The 26201-nt window shown below is 39.0% G+C and overlaps 3 protein-coding genes across 3 annotated transcripts; all 3 read right to left on the reverse strand.

Moving 5' to 3' along the window:
• Positions 1 to 595: 595 nt before the first annotated feature.
• clec3a (C-type lectin domain family 3, member A) lies at positions 596 to 2809 on the reverse strand. Its single transcript, XM_021321765.2, has 3 exons — positions 1804 to 2809; positions 1629 to 1715; positions 596 to 1261 (listed from the first exon to the last, which is right to left on the reverse strand). Exons 1-3 carry the CDS (start codon positions 1907 to 1909, stop codon positions 864 to 866), a joined length of 591 nt encoding a protein of 196 aa, XP_021177440.1. The 5' UTR covers positions 1910 to 2809; the 3' UTR covers positions 596 to 863.
• Positions 2810 to 3995: 1186 nt separating this feature from the next.
• On the reverse strand, positions 3996 to 19660 carry vat1l (vesicle amine transport 1-like). The gene is made up of 9 exons (XM_036130766.1): positions 19346 to 19660; positions 18550 to 18679; positions 18206 to 18421; positions 17033 to 17175; positions 12686 to 12789; positions 12013 to 12068; positions 11694 to 11888; positions 7626 to 7709; positions 3996 to 6922 (listed from the first exon to the last, which is right to left on the reverse strand). The coding sequence occupies exons 1-9, from the start codon at positions 19558 to 19560 to the stop codon at positions 6824 to 6826; spliced, it is 1242 nt and encodes a 413-aa protein (XP_035986659.1). The 5' UTR covers positions 19561 to 19660; the 3' UTR covers positions 3996 to 6823.
• Positions 19661 to 21555: 1895 nt separating this feature from the next.
• On the reverse strand, positions 21556 to 24673 carry LOC118560081 (bolA-like protein 3). The gene is made up of 4 exons (XM_036130767.1): positions 24502 to 24673; positions 24282 to 24405; positions 23241 to 23329; positions 21556 to 22154 (listed from the first exon to the last, which is right to left on the reverse strand). Exons 1-4 carry the CDS (start codon positions 24559 to 24561, stop codon positions 22092 to 22094), a joined length of 336 nt encoding a protein of 111 aa, XP_035986660.1. The 5' UTR covers positions 24562 to 24673; the 3' UTR covers positions 21556 to 22091.
• Between the last annotated feature and the right edge of the window lie 1528 nt (positions 24674 to 26201).

The following is a 26201-nucleotide window of genomic DNA, read 5'->3' on the forward strand; positions in this document are numbered from 1 at the left end:
ACCAGCACAAATGAGAATCATAACACGTCCTGAAGATTATATTTACATTCCGTGCTGCTCAATGGCTGGCAGCCATAGAAATACAAATATATATGAAAATGTAACTTTCTTCTGCATTCAGACTGATTTCAGATTTTACAATCGACAGATAAACATGAATATATTTTTTATTTTCTTCATAATTGCTTATGTTTAAATGCTGAGTATGAGATGATTATTGAGCAAAACTAATCTGAACATTGAAAGTGAGGAACCCCATGAGGGATTAAGCGGGTTGGAAAATGGATGGATGGATGGATGGATGGATGGATGGATGGATGGATGGATGGATGAAAGAGAGGAATCATCTTCTTTTAACAACTTCCTGGAGGGGGGTGCAGATGCGGTAACAAAAGGGGAAAGATGGAGAGTTCGGTTAATAAATGTAATAAAACTATTGAGTGTATGGGAAGCACACTGATGAATCAACAGGTAGAACTGAAAAAAGAAAAACCCGTTTTACCAACATCTTTAACAAAATATGCTCAAATTAAATTTGCACACATGAATTCAATATAAAAAAAAATCTTCCTCCAAAAAATAAAAGACAAAAAAAATAAGTTAATATGTTTATTTTGTTTACATTCTGCAGAATATATAATTTCTCATGCTATTCAGTTCTTATCCTACTCTTTTGTTCCTAAACACAAAGGTACCAAACATCTTTTATCAGCAGAAAATCCCATTTCACTCACTTATCTGATGATGAGCAGCTGCATTTTGTTAAAGCTTAGCAGCAACAATTTCATATTTATCATCAAGTGTTCTGGTTATTTAAAACCACAAACGCTGTGATTAAATTACCAGCAAGCCCCCTGTCTCCTTTAGGGAATGATATATTCACAGATGTACTTCTTCAGGCTGCGGCACACCTCATCATACCACTTTCCCTGAGCAGCCACAGAAAGAGCAACACAGCTCTCCCTTTTTGTCCCCGTCGGCTGCTTCTTGGAACGGTCCCAGTTGAAAAAGCTGACTGGCAGGCTGTTGACATCGACATACTGGCCTTCCTTCACTATGTCTGCCACGCCGATCCAGAAGTCCCTGGTTCCCGGGGCACTTCTCTTTGCGTAATCCCTCACCTCGTTGTTCTCCATCGTGTCTCGCGGGGTTGCAAGAGTTCCTCCCTGAGCGATGCAGTCTTCGTTTGCCTCATGGTAATGTTTGGGCTCCTCGTTTAGAAGATAGCACTTCCTGTGAGTTTTTATGCCCCGGAGACACACTAAATTAAACAAACAAGTCAGTTATTTAGGGAGTGTAACACATTTCAATGTGAAAAGGAGACATTTAACAAAATGGAGGCTTTTGAGAAGTCTATCCTAAAAAAAAAAATCCAAATTAGCTTGTACCAAATTATGTTTATCATATCCAATATGAAGTTGAATGTTGACTTTATAGTTCCATCAATTAAACACGTTCTGCTGCCCCCTACTGGTGGCACACCAGACCCCTTATATATTATTATGCAAAATATCTGTCCTGAGACGTAAATTCAAGTAATGATTTTATACACATACATATAGCTCCGGATGCAGCTATTGATCGTCAGCCATCTCATCTGTCATCGACGCGTTTTGTGAGAGCATTACCTGTCTGCAACGCTTGCATCTCTTTCAGTAAGTTCACCTCCTGCCACAACTTCTCAATCTGGGATTTCACATCCTCGTCCTCTGCAGCTGCACATTGGAAAACCGACGCCGGCGAAACACATCAGATACAGAGCACGTTGTTAACAAAAAGCTGTGTGACATGCAACGCGTCTACCTCCAGACTGCCGGGGCGCAACGGCCTTCCTGGTGCGAGACGGACGGCTGCAGCAGAGCAAGGAGAGACTGAGAACGAGGAATACAGGCAGGAGCAGATGAGCCATGTCTGAGTGCAGGTGAACCTGGAGAACGGGACTCCGAGGCACGACGCGGGCTTCTGCGGAGGGAACTAAATATCCCACAGGCAGTTTAATATATAGTGGCCCTCTGTATGCCTGTCTGGGTTCTCTCTCTGCATTGGCTCCAGTGCTGTTTGTTTTTGTCTAAACATCAGGAGGAGGTGAGGGCAGTGTCAAAGAATGATTTCCTTGTGTCTCGTTTATTTTTAGATAAATATTTACTTGGAACAAGGTGCTCCGAGCTGCATTTTTGCAAAATAAAGGGGCCTTTTTTTGAACTGCTTCCCCGTTCCGGTGTTCCCCGTTTCTCCCTGGACATATTTTTTGTCTCGGACAGACTTGGTAGTGTAGAGATTTACAAACCGTCGGCAGTGAAAGGAGAACAACATTATTATTTATTTATTAGCTTCACTTTCTTCATATTCAGAGGTCTACATACACTTACTTAATGTTAGGTAGCCCTAAAACCATGACTTTGGTCAAATATTTTGGGCATCCTTCCAAAGTCTTCTCATGATAGTTTGCTGGGATTTTTGCCCATTCCTCTGAGGGATGTTTGTGGGCTTTGCAATAGCCACCCCAAAACATTTACTATGTTGTCTTTAAGCCACTTTGTAACTAGGTAGTGTGTCTATGTCTGTTTGAAAGACTCACTAGCATGCACACTTTAACTTCCTGCCTGATTTTTGTTAGATGTCCATATATTCATATTTCTATGTCCTATTCTTCCCTAACGATGTCATATATTTTATCAAGTGCACAAGTCTCTCCTGTTGTAAAAGTCGCTACAACATCATACCGCCATCCCTTTACTTCACTGTTGGGATGGTGTTTTATATCTTCCCTAATTTGTTTTCCAAATGTAACACAAATTTAACAATGGTCATCATACCCAAACACTCAAACTCCTCAAACCACAGGACACCTCCTGGGATGATACATGTTTTGCACTAAAATCTGTTCATAGGAAACAGGACTCATCTCCTTTCTTGAACAGTGTGATGGCTGGTGGCACCATCAGGTGTCTGGAAATGTACGGGATGCTCCAGACGTGTGTAGGCGTGTGTAGATCCAAAATGCTCTTCCTGATATTTTTGCTTTTCCCATGATGTAGCACAAGGAAGCTGTGTGTTTGTGGCGTTGCCTTAAAATACATCCACAGGTATGCCTTCAATGAACTTAGTTGCTATGAATCAAGTCATCAGCAGCTTCCAAAAGTAATTACATCATTATCTGGGCATTGCCAAACAGATTGTATCTTTCATTATTTGTAGTGATGCACAGCTGTTGCTCTTTTTTATGAATTTGTCACAAGGATTGATTTATTTTGAGAAATTAAACAAATTAATAGAAAAAAAGGAATGCCTGCTCCAAGCCAAGATGAAAGCAGTTATTCATCGTGTGAGATGACGTATACAGATGGCAGAGCTCAGAAAAATGTAAAAAGAAAAAAGGCTTTTGAAATGTAGTCAAACTTCACATGTTTACTTGTTTTTGAGTTATTAAACACTAAATGTCTTGTCCCAGTTTAAAACGTTGCTTCATGTGTTATTAGTTGCAATGTATCAATGCACATTATATTCCTAATGTGACTAATTTACAAGTTAGTTACGTAGAAAACAGTACATCATGTTTGTGCAAGTTAATGTTGGGCAGGAATGTTTAGTAATCATACATGCATTGCAACAATTACACGAACCAGCTTGCAGAAAAATGTAATCTTTCCTGCAAGCACTGTGCCCTTTCTATTTTAAAGCAGACACTAGCTACAGAATAAGCATCATATTTTCTCATGAAGGATCTCATCAGGTAAAAGATGGACATCCAAAAGCCAATTGAGTTTTTAATTAATACTTAATTATTAAGACGCAATATATAAGATGATTTACTATTTACTATATACAGTCTAATGTATAATAAACAGAAATACAATGGATCTGCTTTTTTTGAATAGGGATGCTGTCAGAAAGTTTGGTTGATGCCATTAATCCATTTGCATGTGCAAAGAATCTGAAAATAAGGGGTTTGCTGTTGTCATTAACAATAAAAAAGGGTAAAAACACAACCATGGTGTTCTTTGCAGATAAATTTATTCAAGTAAACAGAGCCGTGCTCAAAGAAAATACACAAAAACTGTGACAAAAACATTGGACCATTGTTTAAAAAGACCGCTGTAAATACACTACTGTGCGGAATATCTTTGCACAGATTTAGTTTTGTCTTTTTTTTTTACCAGGAAACACAACAACACACACGCCCAAAAAGCACGTACCCTTTCAGTCACAGACACACACTCGTTCACACAGACATGGCATTAAAGGCAGCAAAACTGTAAGATCTTCTTCCTAGTTCCAAGATCTAAAACATGTCATCACTTTGACTGTGCACTAGTTTCAAAATACTGTTTCACACGCGTTCAAGAGTTGCAGGATTTACCAGCTGTTGTTTTTATAGCCGTTGCGAAGCTGATGCATTTTAAAACATTAAAATGCAATGGCGAGTTACATTTTCTTTTGAGCTGAGAAAATTTGGTCTGTATAAAACGATGCATCATTTCGACAACCGGCTCATTTTAAAAACGCAGCGCGGATGCAGGGCCGTGCAAAACGGGGAAATAAAAACATGTTGTTTTTACAGTAGAAACTAAAAACCAAAACGCTCACCTGCACAGGCGAGGAAGAATTTTGAACAACTTGCAGATAGCTTCTTATACTTTAGCAATATAACACACAGTGCTGATCAAACCTACATTAGCTTTCACAGTAAAAATAGTTCATCTCTAAGTATTATGGCACTTTTGTTGCGAGGCACCAAAAAGTAAACAACTTTGGTCAGACGAGGAGAACAGAGACTCCACACACCTTCGGCTCCAGTCCGACTGGCTACTTCATGAAAATCCAGGAGCAGTAACTATCACCTGCTCTCTTGCATTTAGTCTGCAAGATATATGTGTGTTACACTAAACCTTAATGTGTCAAATATGACTCAATAATAAGGGTGACTCCATGTCAAGTCTTGTATGTTAGTCACGTTCAGTAAAAATAGATCAATTTGGAATCAAGCAGCACACTGCGGAACCAGAAAGACTTCATCTTCTTATGAAGATAATTTACCTTTTTAAAGCCAAAATATATATGTTATTGTTTTATTTCAAGCTGCACATGTGGACATAATAAAAACACTAATTTGTAGCTCAAAGGCACTGGTGCTCCTTTTGTATATGAAGGATGGCTCCTCGGTTAGAAGTTATTGTGCAAATCCCCACACACCAGCTTTTCTGGCTCTCCTGTTGGCACTTTATGTTATCATATGAGCAAAGGATATGCTGTACAGTGGCTTTCAAAAGTGTTTCTGCTCCACTTAAAAAGGTACGATTTTTGGGGATGTAAACAATTTAAGTGACTCGTTTAAAACCGTCTCTAGCTTTAATATGTACACTTCAACTATAAAACAAACAAATATTTTAGGGAGGAAAAAAACCTAACTGCAAACCTGGTTCCATTCACATCCACACCCTGAAACTTATATGTTTTTGAAGCACCTTTTTAAGGAAAGATCAGGGTTATGGCTTGAGTTCACGCCTGCCATCAGCTATAGTTAATCAGATTAATTTACAAAATGTTCAGTTGTCCAGGCAGGATTCTCCTGACATTTGCATCCTTTTAGTTAAACGTTTGCAGAGAAATCACAAAAGATTTTGTTTTGCAAACGTTTCAGACAGGAAAGGAATACAATAAAACCCCAAAACATTTTAGAACATGGCACAGTTAGTCATTAAGAATTGGTGAACAACTTTACAAACTCTTGGTGTTTGGACATAATTCAAAAAAGCATGTTTGGTACAACCATGGGGGTGGCGGCATCATGCTCTGGGGTTACTTTCTGTCACAACAAACTGTTTTCTGTCATGATGGATGAAATCATGAACAGTTCTGAAAACCAGTCAGTTTGGACCAGAACCTTCAGATGTTTGGGAGGAATCTGAAGATGAACAGGGCTGTTATTCTTTAGTACCACAGTAAGACCAGGCAAAGATCCAAATGAACAACAGACAGGCTTCTTCTGGATTTTCGAGTGGTCTGCAGCTAAATGTGACAGAAAGTCACTCGAGCTAGTTAACGAAGGCTGTGGACATGATATATCCTCACAATCTGATAGATTTGGACAACAGGAAGAACAATACAGCTAGGTCAAGATGTGGGATGATGATGCACTCCTATAGAAGACAGCTCAATAGTACAATAAAATTCAAAAGGTGCTTCAACTAAGTATTAGCGTGCGGGTGTGCAGATTTGCCAGTTATTGTAGCCATATTACTTTTATAAAATTTCCCCCTCGCAAATTTGCTTGTTTCCCAGTCGAAGGGAATGGGACATATGGAAAAAAAAGTTTTGAAAAGATTTATTGTGATCTCGTATTTTGCGTCACACGAACCTGGACTTCAGACAGGAGTGTCTATACCACTGTGCATCCTCGGTCAGCATTAAAACAAAAAGATATACGTGTTTCAGTTGTTTCATCAACTGAAAAATGTTACTAAATATGCCGTGCTTAGCAGAAATATGACCGTTTCAGCAGGTTTCCATGCTTCCGCACTCTTGTTTCTTAATTCAGCATACTGTTGGCTGACTTATAATTTATAAAACGCGCAAAAAATACTGGCATTACATCATTATACAGCAAAAAGTAAGATACTGGCTCCAGCACTACAAACAGGTTATATTTCTTCTTTTCCCCATCTACTAACAAGTAATAGGTAACAGACAAAAAAGCACAAAGACATCCATACATTTATGCATACATGCACACAGGACATGCAGACATATATGCACACTGGTTGGGTTCCTCCGTAGTATATCTGTGCAGTCTCTAGGTGAACAGCAGTGGCTTACTTCGATCCTAATGTATGAAAGGCATCCGTTCCTTGCTGTCATTATCTCCTTCGGCCTCCTCCTCTTCCTCTCCTGCTTCGCTGGTCTCTGTGCTGTCGTTGGCCATCTAGTGGTAAAACAATCATCAGCAAGCGTTGAGCGTTTTGTGGAGCAAGGGTAAACAAACGTGAGCTGCAATTAAGCCGTACAGATGTGCTCTATAATGAAAAACGACTGGATTCCAGGTCTGTTTCCTGAATTTAAGAGGTGCTTTAAATCATCAGGAGATCCTATCTACAATTCTCCTAATGCTCTGATCTGAACCAAATGTCTGACACAGACATCAGAAAGATAAAATAAAAACTAATTACAAAAACCTTTATGAAATGTCTCTAATTAAAACTAAAAGAGTGCCTTTTAGTAAGGATGGTTTCATAATTTCAAATTCCTGAAATGGTTGCATACTAAAATGAAACAAATACCTCACTGTCCTTCAACCATTGCTGTAGCTTAGCCAAGAAAAAAAAGTTTTGGAGTTATGTATGTCATTAATATTTATCTAAGCTGTGCTCTAAATGACCAAAGTAAAGGAGCTTTCTGACATTCCCTGAATATGAAGAGGATATAAACTCTGTCTTGGTCATGTTTTAGTTTATACTACAATATTTCCAGCTGCGAGGAAGCATGTTGCTGGTCAGGTTAACCCATTGCTTAGGTGAGTGCACAATGCAACCAAGTGGAAACTCTAAATTGTTATACGTTCAAACGAAAACACAGAAGAACCACGTCTGTTGGAAATTAAAAAAAAACAGTAGAAATTATCTTCTTACCAAAGGGGTGGGAGACTTCTCAACGTCCAGGATAAGTTTCCCAATATTGCCTCTGTCATGAATTCTCTGCATGGCCTCTTTCACCTGAAAATAAAACTTTTAATTAACTACATTATAGGCTCTTTTAGATACAGAAAAATGGACCAGCTACCAGACTCAACATTATACCATAATGTTAAAAGCTAAGGTTCCAAAACCTTTAAAAAGTTCGCTTTGAGTAACTTCCTGGATTTTCTTCTTTTTTTTCTTAGTTTGCCAAAGCTGTTTTTTGTTCATGTTTTCATTGTAAAGGTCAGAAAATTGGGCCGTTTATGTAGACTGTCCCCACTGACGTTGGGTGGCTCCTCCTCCTGCCAGCTGGTGACACATATCTCCACCCACTGCAACAGCAGAGTCCAGAATGTGATTAAAAATTGGCAAGTAGAGCATTGATCTCCAATTATCCCAGTGCGGTTAAGGCAGAAAAGCCACGGACTGACCCTACAAACTGTGGGAAAATGATTAGATGAAAATTTTAAACGAACTTGCCCTATTCCAACTGCAAGAGAAAGGAAAGGAGATGCCCTATGAGGATTACAATCGGCTATCTAAAGTCATCATCCGTGACATTTTCATTGCAGTTTTAATTCAGGAAACATTTGAAATAAAGCTCAGGTCTTTAATATTTAAAGGGAATGATCAGGGAATGATCAAAAACCCCGGACAGCTGTCGCGTTAATCTATATCTGACACATGAACGCTGAAATATATTTTTAACTTTACCGGTTAAGGTGATTTACTTTAATTAGAGGGTTATATCCCCTCTGGCCGTCTCTGTGGCACCATCAGGCTCTGGTGCTACATTTCTTAAGATCGAACCAGTGAGGTTTAAGTTACCTTGGATAAACTTATGACTAGTTCCAAATACCAGTCAGCTAATGCACAGATAAGGAAGGGTGAATGCCCCAAGTTCAATCTAAAGGTGCTTCAACACAGTACACACTGTAGTTTAAGTGTGTGTACTACAAAAATATGCAAGCAGCAGGTTATTGCAGCTTCTTTTATTGCTGAACCATTCAACTGCGCAGCATGTGGGGTGTCTCGATCCCTCTGTGGCCTGATGTAGGGAACAATAGCTTTGTGAGCGCCCCTCCTATGGTTACCCAATGTTACCCACGGTATGTTATGAAAAGCACATCCCACAAGTGAACAATTAAAAGACTCTGGTCTCATGCAACCAACAAAATGCAACCCCTATTAAACTCCATCAAGCGCTGGCAATGCTGCCTAATTATACGCTATAGGGCATCAGGAGTCTGGTCACTTTGCCTCGTTATGTTCGCTGACTGTCAGACGGACAATCAACTGCCTGTAATGCACGGCACCGTTCATGATGCCACCACGCAGGCCTGCTGGTGCCCATTATAGACATACTGGCTTTGTGCATGTCAAGTTATCTATACCAATCCTTGTGTGGGCTCAACTTGCTCTGTCAGTTTATAAATTTGTTTGTGGCACAAACCACTAAAAATGGTTTCAATTATAAAGTTATGCCAGGCGTGATGTAACAGAGTCTCAAATTTGAACTTGAAAAGGTTTTTTTGGGGGGATATAAAGGTTAACCATAAAAATAAAAGGACCAGATAGGGCCGTCTACAATTCTCTATGCCTTCATCTCATCCAGAGGATACTGGACAAAATGTTTAAGAGGGTAAGAAAATTGGCATGTAGAAAGGCATGAGGCAAAACTTCACTCTGGTGAGCCTGCAGAGGATCTCAGCATCCAAAAAAGCCATACCTAGCTAGCGAAAGCCGCACCGTTTAACCTCATTGCGCCTCATTAAAGTAAAAAAATGTGAGTACCACAAATGAGGACATATCCTGTTTTCTCATTACAATTAACACACCCAGAGCAGAATGTGTGCTTCTTTGTCTGCAGCCACTGTGCCACAAATCTTTCAGCAGCGAAATGGAAACGCATCAACCAAGCCAAGAGCAAAATTAGGTTGGACAGTTTTCCATTCCTTTCTGCTTGGTGGCACTTTTTCACAGGAAGAGGAACAAGCACCATGAGCTTTTTTAGAGCGTTTGTGAAAAACGTATTCCAAGATAGTTAAATTTCCTTCTTTTTTTTCGTCATCAGAATTCAGCTTTATACCTCCAGACCAGAAGAAACGAAGAGAAGAATGTAGATACAGATTCTGGAAAAGAAAAAAAAAAGACTCTCACTATATTGCTCCACTCAAACGCATCCTCCTCAGTGTTTTGAGTCCAAAAAGAAAGGTTACCATGGTCAACATGTAAACTGATGTCCAATTAATCCTCCTTCCACCCATGTTAACAAGTGAGGCCTGACACAATATCCCACGCAATCCAGCCCTCTAATCACATTCTTCATGGGCAATGGTTGCAGTGAATGGCCTGTGAAGTTTGCCAGTGTTTAATGACAACACTGCATTAGAGGTTTCCCATGAGAAATAAAAAAAGGAATATCAAGAAACAGTCGGGTCATCAACATCTCCTTTGCTTTTTGACTGGGGATGCAAAGATCAGAGCTTTCTGAGATATATTCCAGGTTTATCCACAGATAAACCTCTTCAGAATGTTAAAGTTAAATTGGATTTGTTACACAACAACAAAGTAATTCTTTACTTCCACAAAGACCAATTTCTTTCTCTGAACAATGGGCATTCTATTTTCTTCAGGCAAACCTGAAACTACTTGCACTCTCTCTGCACATTGCCACATTTAAATGTAACGAGAAGCCTTCCCATATTTATGTCAATTACATCAAAACCCAATTGCTTGAGATTCTTGAAGACTGGCAGCATTTGGGTTATACAGAGTGCATGGGAACAAGTGCAGTCTGCTGAAAGCTGGTGCTGATTCTGGCACAGGGGAAGCAGAAGGGAAGAAAAAAAACTGCCTGCTGGTCTAGTGGCTTTACATAAAATGAGCAAATTATATCACAAAAGGTAAATTCATCTTCACTTGGAATAACTTCTCGTCGATGATTTTGCTGATTATTTTCTAATTCCAATAAATAGTCTAAAATCATTTTCTTGCTTTTTAAAAGTGCATAAACCAAACATTGCAGTTGTGGAATATTCTAAGAGATGCTTCGAATGCAGAGTCTGAAAAACAAAATATGAGGCAGGTGGGGGGTTGCACGAGTACAAAGCCAGCAGTCAAATCCAACAAAATACAATTTTATTTTTTAATCAAGTGAGATAAAAAGGATGTAATTGTGCACTATTCCTCCCATATAATTATGTCTATTCAGTGTATTTGTATAGACTACCAGTGATGGGACAATTATTTAATACATTTGTAACTTTAATTAATGCTTTTAATGCCTGATTTCATCTGATTGTACAGGGGGGTCCAACCCCAGTCCTCAAGGGCCAGAGTCCTGCTGGCGTTAAACGTCCATGCTCCAAACAGCTTATTCAAATGGCTTAATAACCTCCTCAGGCCTTATTGCGTCCTGCAGACGCATGATAATCAACCATTTGTATGATCCAGGTGTGCTGAACCACTGAAAGATTGCAAACATGCGGGACGCCGGCCCTTGAGGACTGACCTTTTATACCGCTGAGTAAAAGCAAAAGCATCATTCCAGTGATTTTTACAATCTGCAGCATTGTTTATAGATTTAGAAACAACAATGTGGACCCGGAGGTCTCTGTTAATTAAGGTAATGTATAAGCAAAATATTTTCTCCATCCATTTTATCAGTTCATTACATCTGCTAGGCCTGTAGGTTAAGAGAGGACGACTGCAAGCTGATGCCAAGATAGAAGCAATCTGCTGGATTTGATGGGCATGTTTTGCGCCGGCATATATTTAGCGCAGTCTGCTTTGTGAATCAATTCCTTGAACAAACCAGAGAGGTGCAGCAAAATAGACGGAAAAATGAGACAGATTTCACTTCTTTGTGTATTCTCCTGAGTTAGGTTTTGGGAGACATTTTTTTTTTTTTACAAAGGTGAAAACATGGACAGATAAATATATTTTTCACGAAGCCCTGAATAGTGGTCAAACTTTGACAAAATGTATCAATCGATATACACAATCAGAGGCTCTTACCTCCTCCAGCGCCCACAGGGAGTCCACTAGAGGCCGGATCTTCTTCTGTTTATAGAGACTCAAGAGTTTGTCCATCACTGATTTTACAAGATTACATCCTCCTTGTTTGAAGAGAAGGTTGAGGAGAGAGAATCCCGCGATGACTTTGTTCTCCTCATAAAGTTTAATCGGGTTCACCTTTTCCACCTGCCACCACTAAGGAATGAAACAGAAACTCTTTTTTTAAAAATATACAATAAACACCTAATAATATTAATTTGGACAAGTATAGAATGCTGCTCCTTTTAAATATGGATGATAGTGTGTGTATGTGACTCACAGATTTCGCAAAACTGAAGAAGCTCTTTGTTTCCCCAGTTACCATGTTGGATGCGCCTGCAAAGACCAAAAATCAAAAGAGTTGCCGTGTGCTGGACAGCTTTTCGACAACAGGTATCTGTGACGCACGGAGAGCGAGCCAGGCAGGGGAGGAACAGCGGCACCTCAGACCTTTAGATCAGTGAAAACATGCCTTTGCATATGTTCAGCACAGGGAACGCTAATAAATGAACCTCCTGCTAATGATTTAGCTAAATGCATGAGCCTCGGCAGGAACTGAAGTAACCTGATAGCAGCTGTTAAGGACAATGCATAACATTTTAAGGTTAAGGAGCACATGAAACCAGCGTTTACTGCTGTACGCCTTGACCACCACACTATACGCAAGGAGGATATAATGAAAAAATATTTAAACTCTGACCCAAAGTCACAATAATAATTTCCTGTCATAATGAAAACGGCAGGAAATTATTAATGTGGTTCATTCCAAATTAAATATAATTCATCTGAAATGGTTTTGTTATTAATCGCTGTAGCAAGTACCTTGCGCGTAGCTGGGAGTTTTGGCTTAACAGCAACATTGATTTAATTAAAGAATATCAAGAAAGCTATCATGCGTAGTCAAAAAAATAATAATAGCACACATGTTAAACATGCTCAAACCTCGTCCCTACCGTAGAGGATGTAGGTTCCCAGCGGCTTGAGTAGACTCAGACTTTTCCCTGTGTTTTCTCCACACAGGCAGTCCAGCACAATGTCAACTCCATCTGGAGAGATCCTGTTGATCAAAGCAAAAACGAAGTGCATTGAAAAATACAGCTGCAGGCAGCAATGAGAGGGCCAAGCAGTCCAGGGGGGTGCCGTCTCCATGATTCTGAAGGGGATAAACGTGTTTTTCTACTTGCACTACCCGCCAGACGCTAGAAGGGCTTTTTCTTTTCTTTTTTCTTTTTTTTTTTGTTCAAACCAGGCAGGTTCAGTTTTGCAGCAGATTTCAGGTCAAGCTGCACAATTATCGTCAAAGATAACGGCTTTTGGAATTCAATCATTAGTGACTGCTGGTTTGTTTTCGCTGCCTGTTTGTATTAACAGTTAGAGTGGCGCCGTTTCTGGGTCAGGATTTGGTTCTTGAAATAGGCACTTTGTCGGACCAGATTGTTTTCAGATGTTATTTTGTAGGTACATCCAAACAAGACCGAAAATATCACGAATGCATAGTTATGAAACTGGCTTTTGATGCTGGAGAAATACTAATAAAAATATGTCATCTATTTGTTTTAACTTGTTCTATGGTAAATTAAAAACAAAGACATTATTAATTAATTTTTTCCCCCTGATGAGAGATTTAGGCTGCATTTGGTTATCTACAAAGGTTGGAATTCAGATCTGGGAATTACATCACAGTTTAGCTGACAGTGGAAACCAGCGTATTTTGCCAATAGTTGGAGCGCAAACTACGGCTAACAACAAAACTGATAAAATACGTCCCCCATTTTAAAGGTTTTAAAGACTAGAGCAACTTTCACTAAATTTTAAATGGATGGCAGTGATGTTGGGGCAGAGACTTCGGAAAATTCGATGTCGGATTTTGACTTCAGGAAGAATTATATTTGATGTTTCCAACTGGGAAGTTTTAAATTCAGAATTACTACTACAATTGTGATTGATTAAACCTCCCACCAATCCCAAGCTAAAACAAGATAAAATATAAATGTTTTGAGCTGATGGGCTTTGGAACTTGCAGCTACAGGAGCAAATTATTTAAGAACCTATAACATAAGCACTGGGAAGAACTGCAATTTGCACTTCTCATCCATTCCTGACAAGTTCTTGAAAAGGCCCGTCAGACTGATCACCAATTAAAGCGAGCTGCTGTACAGGTAAAGCTGCAGGTTCATTTTCTCTTCAACGGCTTATTAGTTATTTGACAAATTGTTTCAGATCCACTGAGCATATGTTGAAAAAAAATTAATTAGCAGAAACAGTTGAGGATTTGGCTGCAACATTTGATAAAAAACAAAAAAAACAACTTTATGCTGAGATATGATTGCATAACTTGTTTATGACAGTGAAGATTAAATACAAAAGGGCAAAACAGACTCTGGGTCTATAAATAGGGCCTGTGAATCATCCTGCAGAGACTTTATGTTCTGTCTAATCATGGATTCGAAAGTTATGATCATTTACTCTCTTGGGTTTTACTGTCGGAAAAACTTGCGGTCTACATCCCACGTTTCTTTTCGACTCAGCATAAAGTGCAAATATTTAGATATGCAGTACCCACAATATTCTATACTGGATTACAGGGAAAAAAATCTGTTTTTGAAGTCATTATCGTACATAAAACTTTGTTCAAAATAAGAGTTGTTAAAGGAGTAGACACAAAGGAAAATAAGGGATACTTGACTTGAAGTTCGGAGCACCCGCTTAGCTGAACTGCCTGGTGGTCTTGTGATTTTCATGTTTTTTTTTTTTGCCTTTTGTAAAAAGACTAATTTAACTGAACTTTGTACTTGATCCTGGGAAGAATGTGTAGGCCAGAGAGATGAAAAGCACACTAATCCACAACCAATGCTGATAGGTATGTAGGAAAGTATAAAACATCAGTTCCTTATAAAGCTTTGTGAATCTTTTTGTATTAAAATGCTGCGCATACGTTCAATATTGTACAGATCATTCAGCTCACTTCTTTTTTTCCCTATACTTTTGGGCAAAGGAGCCAGAGTTTCATGCACTGCTTCAAAGTGACCTTGATAAATAGTCAGAAAGTTTTTTTTGGTGGCCTTCAAGGTGTTTCTCAGGACTTTGGTTACTTTTTCACCAATTTTCTGTCCAGCAGGTGTACTTGAAAATAAACATAAAATGAGAAATGTGGAAGACACAACAAGACGCATCAGGTCTGAATGATCTACAACAGAACAACAATTAACATATTTATTATATATGAAGCAGAAGAAAAAAAAATATATCGAAGAACTGACACAGAACATGACAGATGTTTTATCAATGAATGGACTCCTATGTTTCACCTCGTTTGTACTAAAATAGTGATTCATAACTGTCAAACTGTGCTATAATTTTCTTAGATTTACCTATAGTCATCAGAATGTCATTATATTGTTGTGAAAAACTGCTAGTAAAAATGTGTCTAAAGTTCCAGTTTCAAAATGATCAAGAATTAACACGGGTTCACCACTTGTTTTATGCCAGAATACATGAAAAGTCAAAAATTATACAGGGAATAAGTATTGAATACACTTACTGAGATGTATTCAAGTTTGAGGAAAACCTTTGATTTACTGATCACCACTTTCAGATATTTCCTATATGGAGAAACTAGTCACACCCAGTACTCAGGTGTGACGGACAGATATTCTTTTTTTTAACTCTCGGGTCTTCAGGTCCTTAAGGGCCTGCTCTGTGCCCTCTGATCTTGAGTTGTTTCAAAGGACTTTAATTGGATCCAGGTCAGGTGATTGACTGGGCCATTCTAGCAGCTTTATTTTCCTTCTCTGAAAGCAACAGAGATTTTCCTTGCCCCTTTGTTTGGGACTACAGTGTTGCTGTAAAATTTACCCATGTTTCCTGCTTAGATTCTGGATAAGAATGACTCGTACATTCCTCCAACCCCTCTTTCAATTATATGAGTTCTTCCTGCTGCCTATGCTAAAAGACGGCCACAAATCATGACGTTCTCATCTAAAACCTTACTCTTGGTATGCAGTTTTGGGGTGATGTGCAGTGCATTTTTTTTCTCCACGGAAGATGCGGGAAACGACATACAAAGACTTAAAGGGGACATATCATGCTTTTCAGACCCAGAATCTAATTATATCTACACAGCTCCTGGACATACTACATTAAAAGTTTCTGCACACCTAGAAACTCCAAGTACACAACAAAAATGTATTTAACGGCTAAAAAAAAAAAAAATAGATTTTGCATGATATGCCCCCTTTAATGTAAATTGCGATCCCACCTGACCAGACTATATTCTCCCAGTGTTTAATTAGCTTGTCTAAAAGTAATACTGAAAAAAATTAAATAGGCTTCAACATCTGTTTCCTTCAATGGTGGAGTCTTACACAGTGTGTTCACAGATTCCACAATGGCTGAGAGCATTATTGTATTGCAGAAACAATTTTTCTTTCTGGAGCTCTCTGTGTGTTGTCCCAGGCTCTTTGACAATTATTTAGATGAGTCCTCTGTCATAAATCTCATGATGAGATTCTCCTCATAACCAGAAGTATGTTTTGCAACATTGAGGTTCCAAAGGTCTTAAGAGGGCTCTTAGCTTTTACGTTTTAGGCCATTCTTTGGAAATGAGAAGCCTTTTCTAAAGTCCTAAGATAGGACTAAACCAGCCAGTATTAACTGGCACGGATAGAGAGCAGAAATGCTGTCTACACATTGAGAAGTTTGAGACATTTTCTTTTACTTCCAAGCTTATTTTCTTCAAGCGTCCAGTAGGTGTTATTCCCTGTGTTATTGCACTTTATTACACATAACCTAATTACTAGACTTACATTTTTTGCTTTCTTTTTCTGTGTCAATAACTTGGTCTTTTACTGGGATCTGGTGCGAATGTTGTGACAAAAGCCCAAAGAACGCTGCTTGAAGCCGCTTTTAAAAGACGATGCCAAAGAGGCGCTCCTTAGAAGCGTCGCGTTAACCAATGAGGGATGATCGGAGACCTTTGGAGAAGCGACTCCTCTTTGGATTGCAATCAAGCAGACCGCATGTAGTAATATTCATCACTGCCCAGCCCTAACTGGTTCAACTGTTCCACAAGCAGACCTCCACCCAGACCTACACAATGCCGCCGCTCTCTGAGAGCAGACGATAGTTGCCATGGGGACCGCTGCAACTCAAGCACAAATAAGGCAGCCGGTAACATCTGCATCCTCGCGCAGCCCTGTGCCCACGGCAGCGTCCACGTTGTCAGGTCAGCTACCTGACGACAGCCTCAGTTAGGAACCTGAGGCGCTGGTTTTGACAGGAACCTGCATATAAGTGCTTACTTTTTGACTTCTTGGATGTAGTCCGTGTTTCTGTCAAAGAGGTGCGTCACGGAGTCTTTGATGGAAGCGTGTTTGAAGCAGGAGGCGATCCCGAACACAGTTACGTTAGGCACAGTGGAGCATAACTGAGCCACAGCTTGTCCCTGAAAACGATAACAGCAACAGGTATTCAACGAGGTGTGGAATTAGATGAAAACTGTGACTTTATCACACAATGTATTGGTGGTAGGGGAGAAGTCTGCAACCTGCAGCTCCGCAGCCAAAAGTGGCTTTTTGGATCTTCCGCAACGCCTCTCAATAAGTTTATTTCACAATACTAGTTATCTATATATACATATCTGTACATATCTGTAAAATTCTATCCACCTGTATACTATATTCAGTACATATCCAGCTGTAAATTTAGTTCACAATACTAGTTACCTATATATTATATTCATAGGACAAATCTATCAGTAAAATTCTGTTTATAATAGTATCCATCTCTATATTTATTCAGTACATATCCATGTCCTGTACTTATGGAACCATTGTTTATCCTGCACTTGCTGCTATTGCACTTCTAGTTAGACCTAAACTGCATTTTGTTGCCTTGTTCCTGTACCTGTGTAATGACAATAAAGTTGAATCTAATCTAATCATCTAATCAATAGCTAATAGCTAAGAATGATAAAGAACCAATCAATGTATCAGTAATTTCCTCAGATCTATACTTCTTGTCGTTATGTTATGTGCTTTTTATTTTTACATCATTACAACATTTCCACAAACATCTAAATCTCCAAGTAGAAGATGTCTCCATCTACTTTTTGGAAATGTTTCCTGTTTTTTTTTTTTTTTTTTGAACATAAAAATAGACGTGAAATGATGGTTCTTTAAAAAAAAATGCCTACAAATCTGTCATTATTCATCAATCATTCTAAAATCCTGTTTCTTTTCTTTTAATTTTTCTTTTTCAAAAGCTTAGGTAACACGTGCGCCTGTAAACGGGTTGTTTTTAGCCAAACTGAGGAGCAAAAATGGCTCTTTGGATTATATAAATTGCAGACCCCTGATGGCGACAAAAATGGCCACATTTATCCATCCAGACAGCTGGTATCGTTCAATTTGCAGTACTGCTGAATGAACTGCCTTTGCTTTCTTTTTATGGACTTTAACGGACTCTGTACTCACCACTGCACCCCCAGCTGAGTGGACCAGCACCGACATTCCTTCCCGCAGGCTGGCGACTTCAAAGAGCATCATATAGGCGGCCACAAAGTTCAGGGAGAATGCTGCCGCCTCTGCAAACATCATTTCATCTGGCATCTTGTAAACAAAATCCACCGGTGTGCAAACCACCTCGGCCCAGGCGTTGTAGTTCATAAACGCCATAACTCTGTCACCTATCTGAGAGAAAAAACCAGGACACTTATGTCAAAGAAACATTTTTTACTACTTCTTACGGTTAAACTTTTTTGTACAGGAATTTAGATTGGCTGATACATGTATTCAGTGGCTGTGGCTCAAACCCTAACCTCAAATCCCTGCGTGTTTTCCCCCACAGACTCCACTATTCCACAGCACTCAAATCCAGGAACAAGGGGAGTTTTTGGAGGATTATCAATGTTCCCCTGACGTACCATCAAATCCAGGAAATTCAAGCCACTGCAACACAAAAACAATGGAACCCCTTATTTTCTGTTGACGTTGACATCCATCAGATTTAACGTTCAAATAAAAACGTGCCTTTGGAGTCCATCTGTCCGAGAGCAGATATCAAAATGACATGTGTAATATGAGCTTCTAAAAAGGTTTAAGGATTACCCAGAGCTACAGTTTTCATTATTATCAGCGGTGAGTCATGGGCTTATCCTCTGAGAACACAAGGCCAGATTCCACACATATGCTGCACTGAACAAAATGAAATGCACTTTCATTTGTCTGTCTGCCAGCACTGGCTGGGGGGGAGGTGTGTGTGTGTGGGGGGGGGGGGGGGGGGGGGGGGTTATAGCTGCAATGGGAAATTAAAAAAATCACTTGCAAAGATCCACAAGAGTGGAAACGGGAAATCAGATGCTTCAGTCTGAAATGCCTGGATCAGGCTGAAAATGCTGAGATGGGGTTTGTTTGTGATGATCAGGCTTCAGACAGCAAAGCTGTTGCCCAGGAAAAAGGACCTGTAGCTTCAAGGCTGCAGATTTCTGTGCAATCAGACGCTGCTCGGCTTTCAGACCTAAATTAAAAAACAACAACAACAGCAACAACATGCAAGAGCACAGCATAGTCTGTAAACAAAGACGTGGAACGTGTTCGTGATATTCTAATAATCACCATGCTTTGACGCGGATCTTCACTTCACCATCCTGGGGCTCGGGCATTGCCTTCCTGGTAACCCGGAGTTTGTTCAGACCTCCGAAACCTGCCAGGACCACCGCTCGCATTTCTTTGGCGTTGGAAGGCGATTCCACGCTGGCCGCCTCTTTGCCCGCGTTTCTGTCTATCATATACTCGGTTTCCTCTGTCATGTCTGCTCCTTCTTTAGCCATGTCGGAGACCTGCTGCTCTCCCTCTCCGCTGATTCTGCTCAGTGATGTGGGGAGCAGTCGAGGCTGTCCGCAGACGGGCGCTGTTATCCTGAGCTCAGCTTCACAGAGCCAGGGGGGCTGAATCAGTGTGTGTGCAGCCACACGAGGGAAATAATAATTATTATTAAATAATCAAATTCAGATTTTTAGGTATTTTCTTGACAAAAGTCGTGAACGTTTACAATTTTAGCAATGAATAAAATATTTAATCACGATTTAATTATAATTTCCTCCACCGTTAAAGTGAATGGTGCGCCCTCTACTGGTTGACAGAGCAAGACCATAGTTTGATATTAAAACTTTTGTTTTTCTTTTCCAAAGCTAATGGCAAAACAGCTGAACGTAAAGTATAAAAAGCACAATACATACATAACTTGTGTACTCCTCTTAATTGAATTAGGGAAATAAATTAATCAGGGATTATGCCCATTATTTATGGCATAACAACCTACTATTTGTTGTAATTTATTAGTCCAGGTATTTACCGGATTTTATATTCTCATCAGAAATTATTTTGTATCTAGCCATTTTACATTCTGTAACATTATTGTAATATTTTTATTTCTGTTTATGCTTTAGTTTTTCAGCTGGTGTTTTCTCACTTTACAGTTGCGGTTCCTCAATTCCTAATTGAATTTTCCCCCTAATGTATTTTTGTCTATCTTTAACCTTTGTGAAGGACTTTGTTACACCTTTTTGCATAAAACATGCTCTGAGATATTTCATTCTAAAATTCATTGAAAAAACTTTTGAAACAAACTTTTGCTAGAATCTCATAAATATTTCAGCAGTTATTCAGAGCTCCTTTCTGCTGCCATCTGCCATGGACATCTGGTTGTTTAGCCTGCACATCAAGTTCAATTCAAACAATTCATCTGGACTTGGGCAGTAATGGCGACACTGTTCAAGTTTGAATCCACTTATCTTGATAATTAAGGTGTACAAACAAACAAAAATAAACCATGATGCAAAATTTGTGCTTGAAGGTATAGATATAATTTAATTTTTCGTTTGAGATCATGCAGAAAATCTATGGTTTCAGGGAAAAAGGTTAAATCTTGCAAAACAAGAAAGTGATATGTTGCTGCTCCAATGCCTTTTCTTTGACATCTTAAATTCTGCAAGGGATGGACATAAAAGAAAATAGTGGAGGACATTATGTGACAAGTGTCATTTCAAGAACTTTTTTGTAACGGTAAAACCACAACAATGAGTTTTATCATCACAATTCCTCTATAAAGAGGCCTAGAACATGCAACAGCTAATATTAGCTACGGAACGATTTTTAAGTAGCCTGCTGTAGATTTAAAAATATATTTTGATGTTAACCAACAACAAAACTCTTGTTCCAGAAACATTTGCCAATAAAGCTGAAGGAAAAGGAGAAAAATACAACTGGTATTTCTGTGGGAGTATAGAACCGCAGCAGACAGAATGTGTTGTACAATGATCTCTCCACTTTGGCACAATGTCAACACATTCTAAACCTTCATGGTGTCATACAGTCATATCTCCACCCTAAAATGTAAAGCATTCTTCACCTTTTGCTAAAAAAAAAAAAAAAAAAAGTCCCGGTGCTGTTTTTGATCTGTAGCATGAATCTATAGGCTATAAAAAAAAACCTCATCTTAAACTAACTTGACTGAAGGTAAAGAGAAAGGTGACCAAAATGGGTGCTCAAAATCACACTCTAGTCTGACTCACACATTATTCGTGAATCATACTTTATTTCTGCACAGTTCCTCATGTTTATTATATAGGTGTCTCATTTATCACTAAACCAATACTTGCATCGCACTGGCTGATTTCCGTGAGGCATCTTCTGCAAGCAATTACTTCAGTGCTGTTCAGTATTTTGCTCAAACACTATCAGACGGAGTGCAAAAATATTGTAACGCCGTTTATCACTTTTAGAGTACATGGTTTTTAAATAATGAAATAAAAACTATTCACACATCATGTAAAGCCACCGCTTTTAATTACAACTTCCATTTGGAAGAAAAGCACACAGTTTGTGGGCAACTCTTTGTTACACAGCATGTTAAAATAAATCAGCTTTAACAGAACTGTACATACATTGTGATCCCATTAGTGGGAAACTAGCTTAAAGCAAGGGTTTGTAGCTGATTTCAGGTAGTCGTGAGCCTGAGAGACCCCCCCACCAGGGAGGAATACTGACTTGATCATGAATTAACATTTTACAAGTCATTTTGTGCGTATTACAGCTGTCACTGGTTTTAAATCTCAAGTAGAAGATATCTCATTCTTTCCAAAAAAAAAAAAAACCTTAGTACTATCTTATTGTTCATGTGTTTCCCATCTATACTCTGAACCGGTCGTAACTACATTTCTGCTGATGACGCTTAAACTGTTTGTTTTAAATACATTTGCTAAAGGATACAGCATGCTTGCTGAGTCTGTGTTCTTGTTAGGTGACAAAGTAAAAGGGGCTGTGAGCCAGAAGTGGAAGGTCCTTTATGCTTTGGTTTTTACTATTTTGGAATATCAGTGAATATTCGCAGGCCGTGCATGCCTTGGATCTCCTCCTTCAGGGCCTGTGGAGGACAGAAGATAGCAGCTAATGAATGAAATTCAGATCAACACATCCTGACGTTTTGCCAAAACATAAGACTAATCCTGAACGGCTGATAGACACGACTGTCAAGAAGATAGGGACCGTAGTTTGGCATGGGTGCAAATGAAAAAAAAAGCTGTATGTTGCATGCTATGATACTATAATGAGCACAACAGACAAGCACAAGATTGTTGTGCTTGTCTTCAAGCACAACAATCTTAACATCATTTCCTTTGCACACCATTAAATTAGCCATGATCAGCTTTTTAGAGCCTAATATCAGTTTCTGGGTTTCCTTGAGGTGCGGACTTCAGATTCTCGTTCCCAATCACACCTTTTTTTTTTTTTCTTTTTTTTTTTCAAACTTGACCTGCCATTTACTAATTAGGGCGGATAAAATGTCTGACTCAGAAGTCTGACTTCCTATCTGGTTACGAGCAACAAAAACTGTTATTATATTATCTCATCTTAAACCCTCAACCTTAAAACAAGCATTACACTATGAAAACACAACTTTGAGCACTTTTCAATTAGAAAAAAAAGAGTTAATATTTGCAAACTGTTTGATTTTATATTTAATAAGTTGTTTTAAATGTGTGTTTTTTTGTGTGCCTCTGCTCTGTCTTCTCCAACCCCTAGTCATTCGAGGCAGATGGACGTTCACACTGAGCCTGGTTCTGCTGGAGGTTTTCCTTCCTGTTATAGGGGAGATTTCCTCTCCACTGTCGCTTCATACATGCTCAGTATAAGGGATTGCTGCAAAGCCACGGACAATGCAGACGACTGTCCACTGTGAGTCTACGCTCTTTCAGAAGGAGTGAATGCTGCTTGTCAAAACTCGATGCAATCTACTGGGTTTCCATAGATGGGAACCTTTTTCGCCAATCTGTCTGTGATTTGATTGAATTTGACTTTGTAATGTGCCGTGAGATAACGTGTTGTGAATTGGCGCTATATAAATGAAATTGAATTGAACTTTTCACAGTGCCTCAACTTTTTCTAGGCAGTTCTGGATTTGCCACTATCTTGATGCTGCCACAGCCGATATCCTGGGCTAGAAACTTACTTGGTTGACCAACTTGTGTTGCTGAACGGTCCGTTTCCCTTTGAATTCACTGGATTCTATATGGATCTCATACATGGCTCCACAGCCACCTAAATACAGATCATAATAACAACAAAAAAACGTCATCTGCAAAGGGCAGGATCTGCTTTTTCCGGTAACTGATTTTCTTTTAAGCAATAATGAGAACAAATGATTAGGGTTCCGGATAAAATATATCCATACAAGTAACCATAGGGCTGGACGATAACTCAATAATGATATATATATATATATATATATATATATATATATATATATATATATATATATATATATATATATATATATATATATATATATATATATATATATATATATATATATATCGATTGATAGACGTATGGTTCAATATAAAAAACAGGGGTCAATAAAAAGTTCAATAAAAAAACTGTGCATTTTAGCCTATCATGTAAGTTAATACTACAGTCATTGTATCCTCCTAACCAATCACAAACCCAGGAAAGCTCCATCAGCCTTCAGAGAGTTGAGAGAGCACGTGTTTTCTTTTTCTCTTTTTTAACACTTACAGTTTTCGTAAAAAGTTGTTTGAAAAAAAAGGGTTGTGTTTGAATCCATTTATTTAAAAATAGGTAATCAAGCAACTGCAAAAATGGCCAGGGCTGCATTTAAAATGCGTATTTTTAATTTCTTAGATAATTATCGATATCGATCAATAGGATTTCTAATTTATCAATATGCTTTATTTTTCTATATCGTCCAACCCTAAGTAACCAACTATCACTGATGACAAATGAGACGATTTTTATACCTAGAACGTAAACTTAAACAAGGTGAAGTGGGCTTAAAATGAGGACTATATATATATATATATATATATATATATATATATATATGCATGCATAGATCATCAGAAAAATCCCTGTATTAAGAGAAGAACAGCTTCAGACATGGAAAAAATAATACAACTTTGAACCTAAGCAACACATGCACAGTGTAGTTGTGCGTAAAGTGGAGTTAGTCCACAGGTGGGTGCCAGTCTACCTGATATATCCACCACTTTGAGCTTGGAGGCCTGAGGGAACTTCTCCTTCAGTACGCTTGCGATGCGCTCCTCTCCGTCTGTCTGTGAGGACAAGCCTCTCTGGAGCTGACAGACAGCAGCTACCTGAGGAGGAGGAGGAGGCAGACAGAGCAGGAGTTACCGCAGGACGCTGCAGCGGGGCTGAAATGTGACCCCAAAGCACCGCCGAGTGTTGCGTACCGGGCTGCTGCGAAAAGCGCTGAACACGGTGCTGCTGCACAGACGCGTACAGGCCAACATGGCGGATCAGGGAGAGTCACTTTCAGAGAAGTTTAGATAATCAACACAGCAGTCAGTCAGTGAGTCATGTACCCCAAACAACGTCGTCCCCGGAAAATGACGGATTCTTCTTCTTCTTTTAGGTTGCGGACTAACCTTTGTCGTGAAAATGGATTTCTGCCACCTAGTGGACGGGGCAGAATAATGCAATCACCCGCAGCAAAGCGAGCTTGCCACAAACTCCTCTGTTTTCCCCCAGTTAGATTTTGTCCTGTGTGTTTCACCCGGGTTTCTTTGAACATCCTCTGTTTGCATCCATGAAATAACAGTTTCGTTGTTATCTAAATAGAGTCTTCATGTTTTACAGTTTGTGCTTGTTGTGCTTGTTGAATTTCAGTCTGCCAAAACAGGTAACTCATTATTTAGTTGAGAACCATGACCAGGTTATTTGTCTCTCCTGCCCAGTATCCCAGAATAAAGTCAAATAGCTTTGACAATTTTAAATTCTTTAAATTTGCTCGTACTATATACAAAATAATCCATAGGCTTGCACCGTCACCATTAAGAGAATTGATAAAACTGAAATCTACATCAGGCAGAGCCGCTAGGTCTGTGGAAAGAGGAGATTGTAAAGTGCCTTACAGACATACCATTAGGGCTGGACGATATAGAGAAAAAAAAGCAGATTGATAAAATAAAAATGGGTCTGTGTTTGTGATTGGTTGGGAGGATGTAGTGACTGAAATATTAACCTACATGATAGGCTAGAATACAAAAGGAAGGAAAACTGTTATTGAACTGTTTATTGAACCTTTTGTTTTACTATCATCGATATACGTCTACCGATTGATATATATTGTTATTGAATTATCGTCCAGCCCTACATATCACTTTCGGGCAGATTGTTCTTTCAGTTAAGGGCCGTAATATATGTAATAGTGTTCCATTCACAATAAGAGGTTATCCAACATTTATCACCTTTAAGTTTCAAATAGGCTTCCTCCCACAGTCCAAAAAACATGAATGTTAGGTTAATCAGTCACTCTAAATTCTCCTTAGGTGTGAGTGTGTACGAGAATGGTTGTTTGTCCTGCGTTGTCCTGCGATAGACTGGCAACCTATCCAGGGTGTACCCCGCCTCTCGCCCATTGACAACTTGAGATAGGCACCAGCACCCTAGCGACCCCACAAGGTATAAATGTGTTAGAAAATGGATGGATGGATGGATAAGTTTTAAATAATTTTTGTCTTCACTGTAAAAAACAAACAAAAAAAAACATCCTTTTTTTTGGCCTGAAATATTATTTTCCGTTGTGAAAACCTGAAAAGCAGTGTGACACATAGGGACAATAATTATGTCAGCTCAGAAAACCAAGGTAGTTGTAATCCTTAACATGAGTGAGTTGTCAGTATTTATACCTATAAGTTGTAGGTTATTTTAACTGGTGAAAGTTCTGTTACCTTTCATGCTTTTGTTATGAAATGTGGGAAAACCAGCTTTTGTAGTTGTTTTTTGAGTTAGAGGCTGAGTGTTCTTTTAATGTTCAATTTTAACAATAAAAGTAGCTGGTAGATGGTGGCCTAGTGGTTAGAGATCAGGGCATTTGTTGCAAAGATTGCTGGTTCAAAATTCAGACTGTTACTGTCCCTGAAACAAGAAG

The sequence above is a fragment of the Fundulus heteroclitus genome, unplaced genomic scaffold (assembly GCF_011125445.2).
Source record: "Fundulus heteroclitus isolate FHET01 unplaced genomic scaffold, MU-UCD_Fhet_4.1 scaffold_38, whole genome shotgun sequence".
Taxonomy (NCBI): Eukaryota; Metazoa; Chordata; class Actinopteri; order Cyprinodontiformes; family Fundulidae; genus Fundulus; species Fundulus heteroclitus.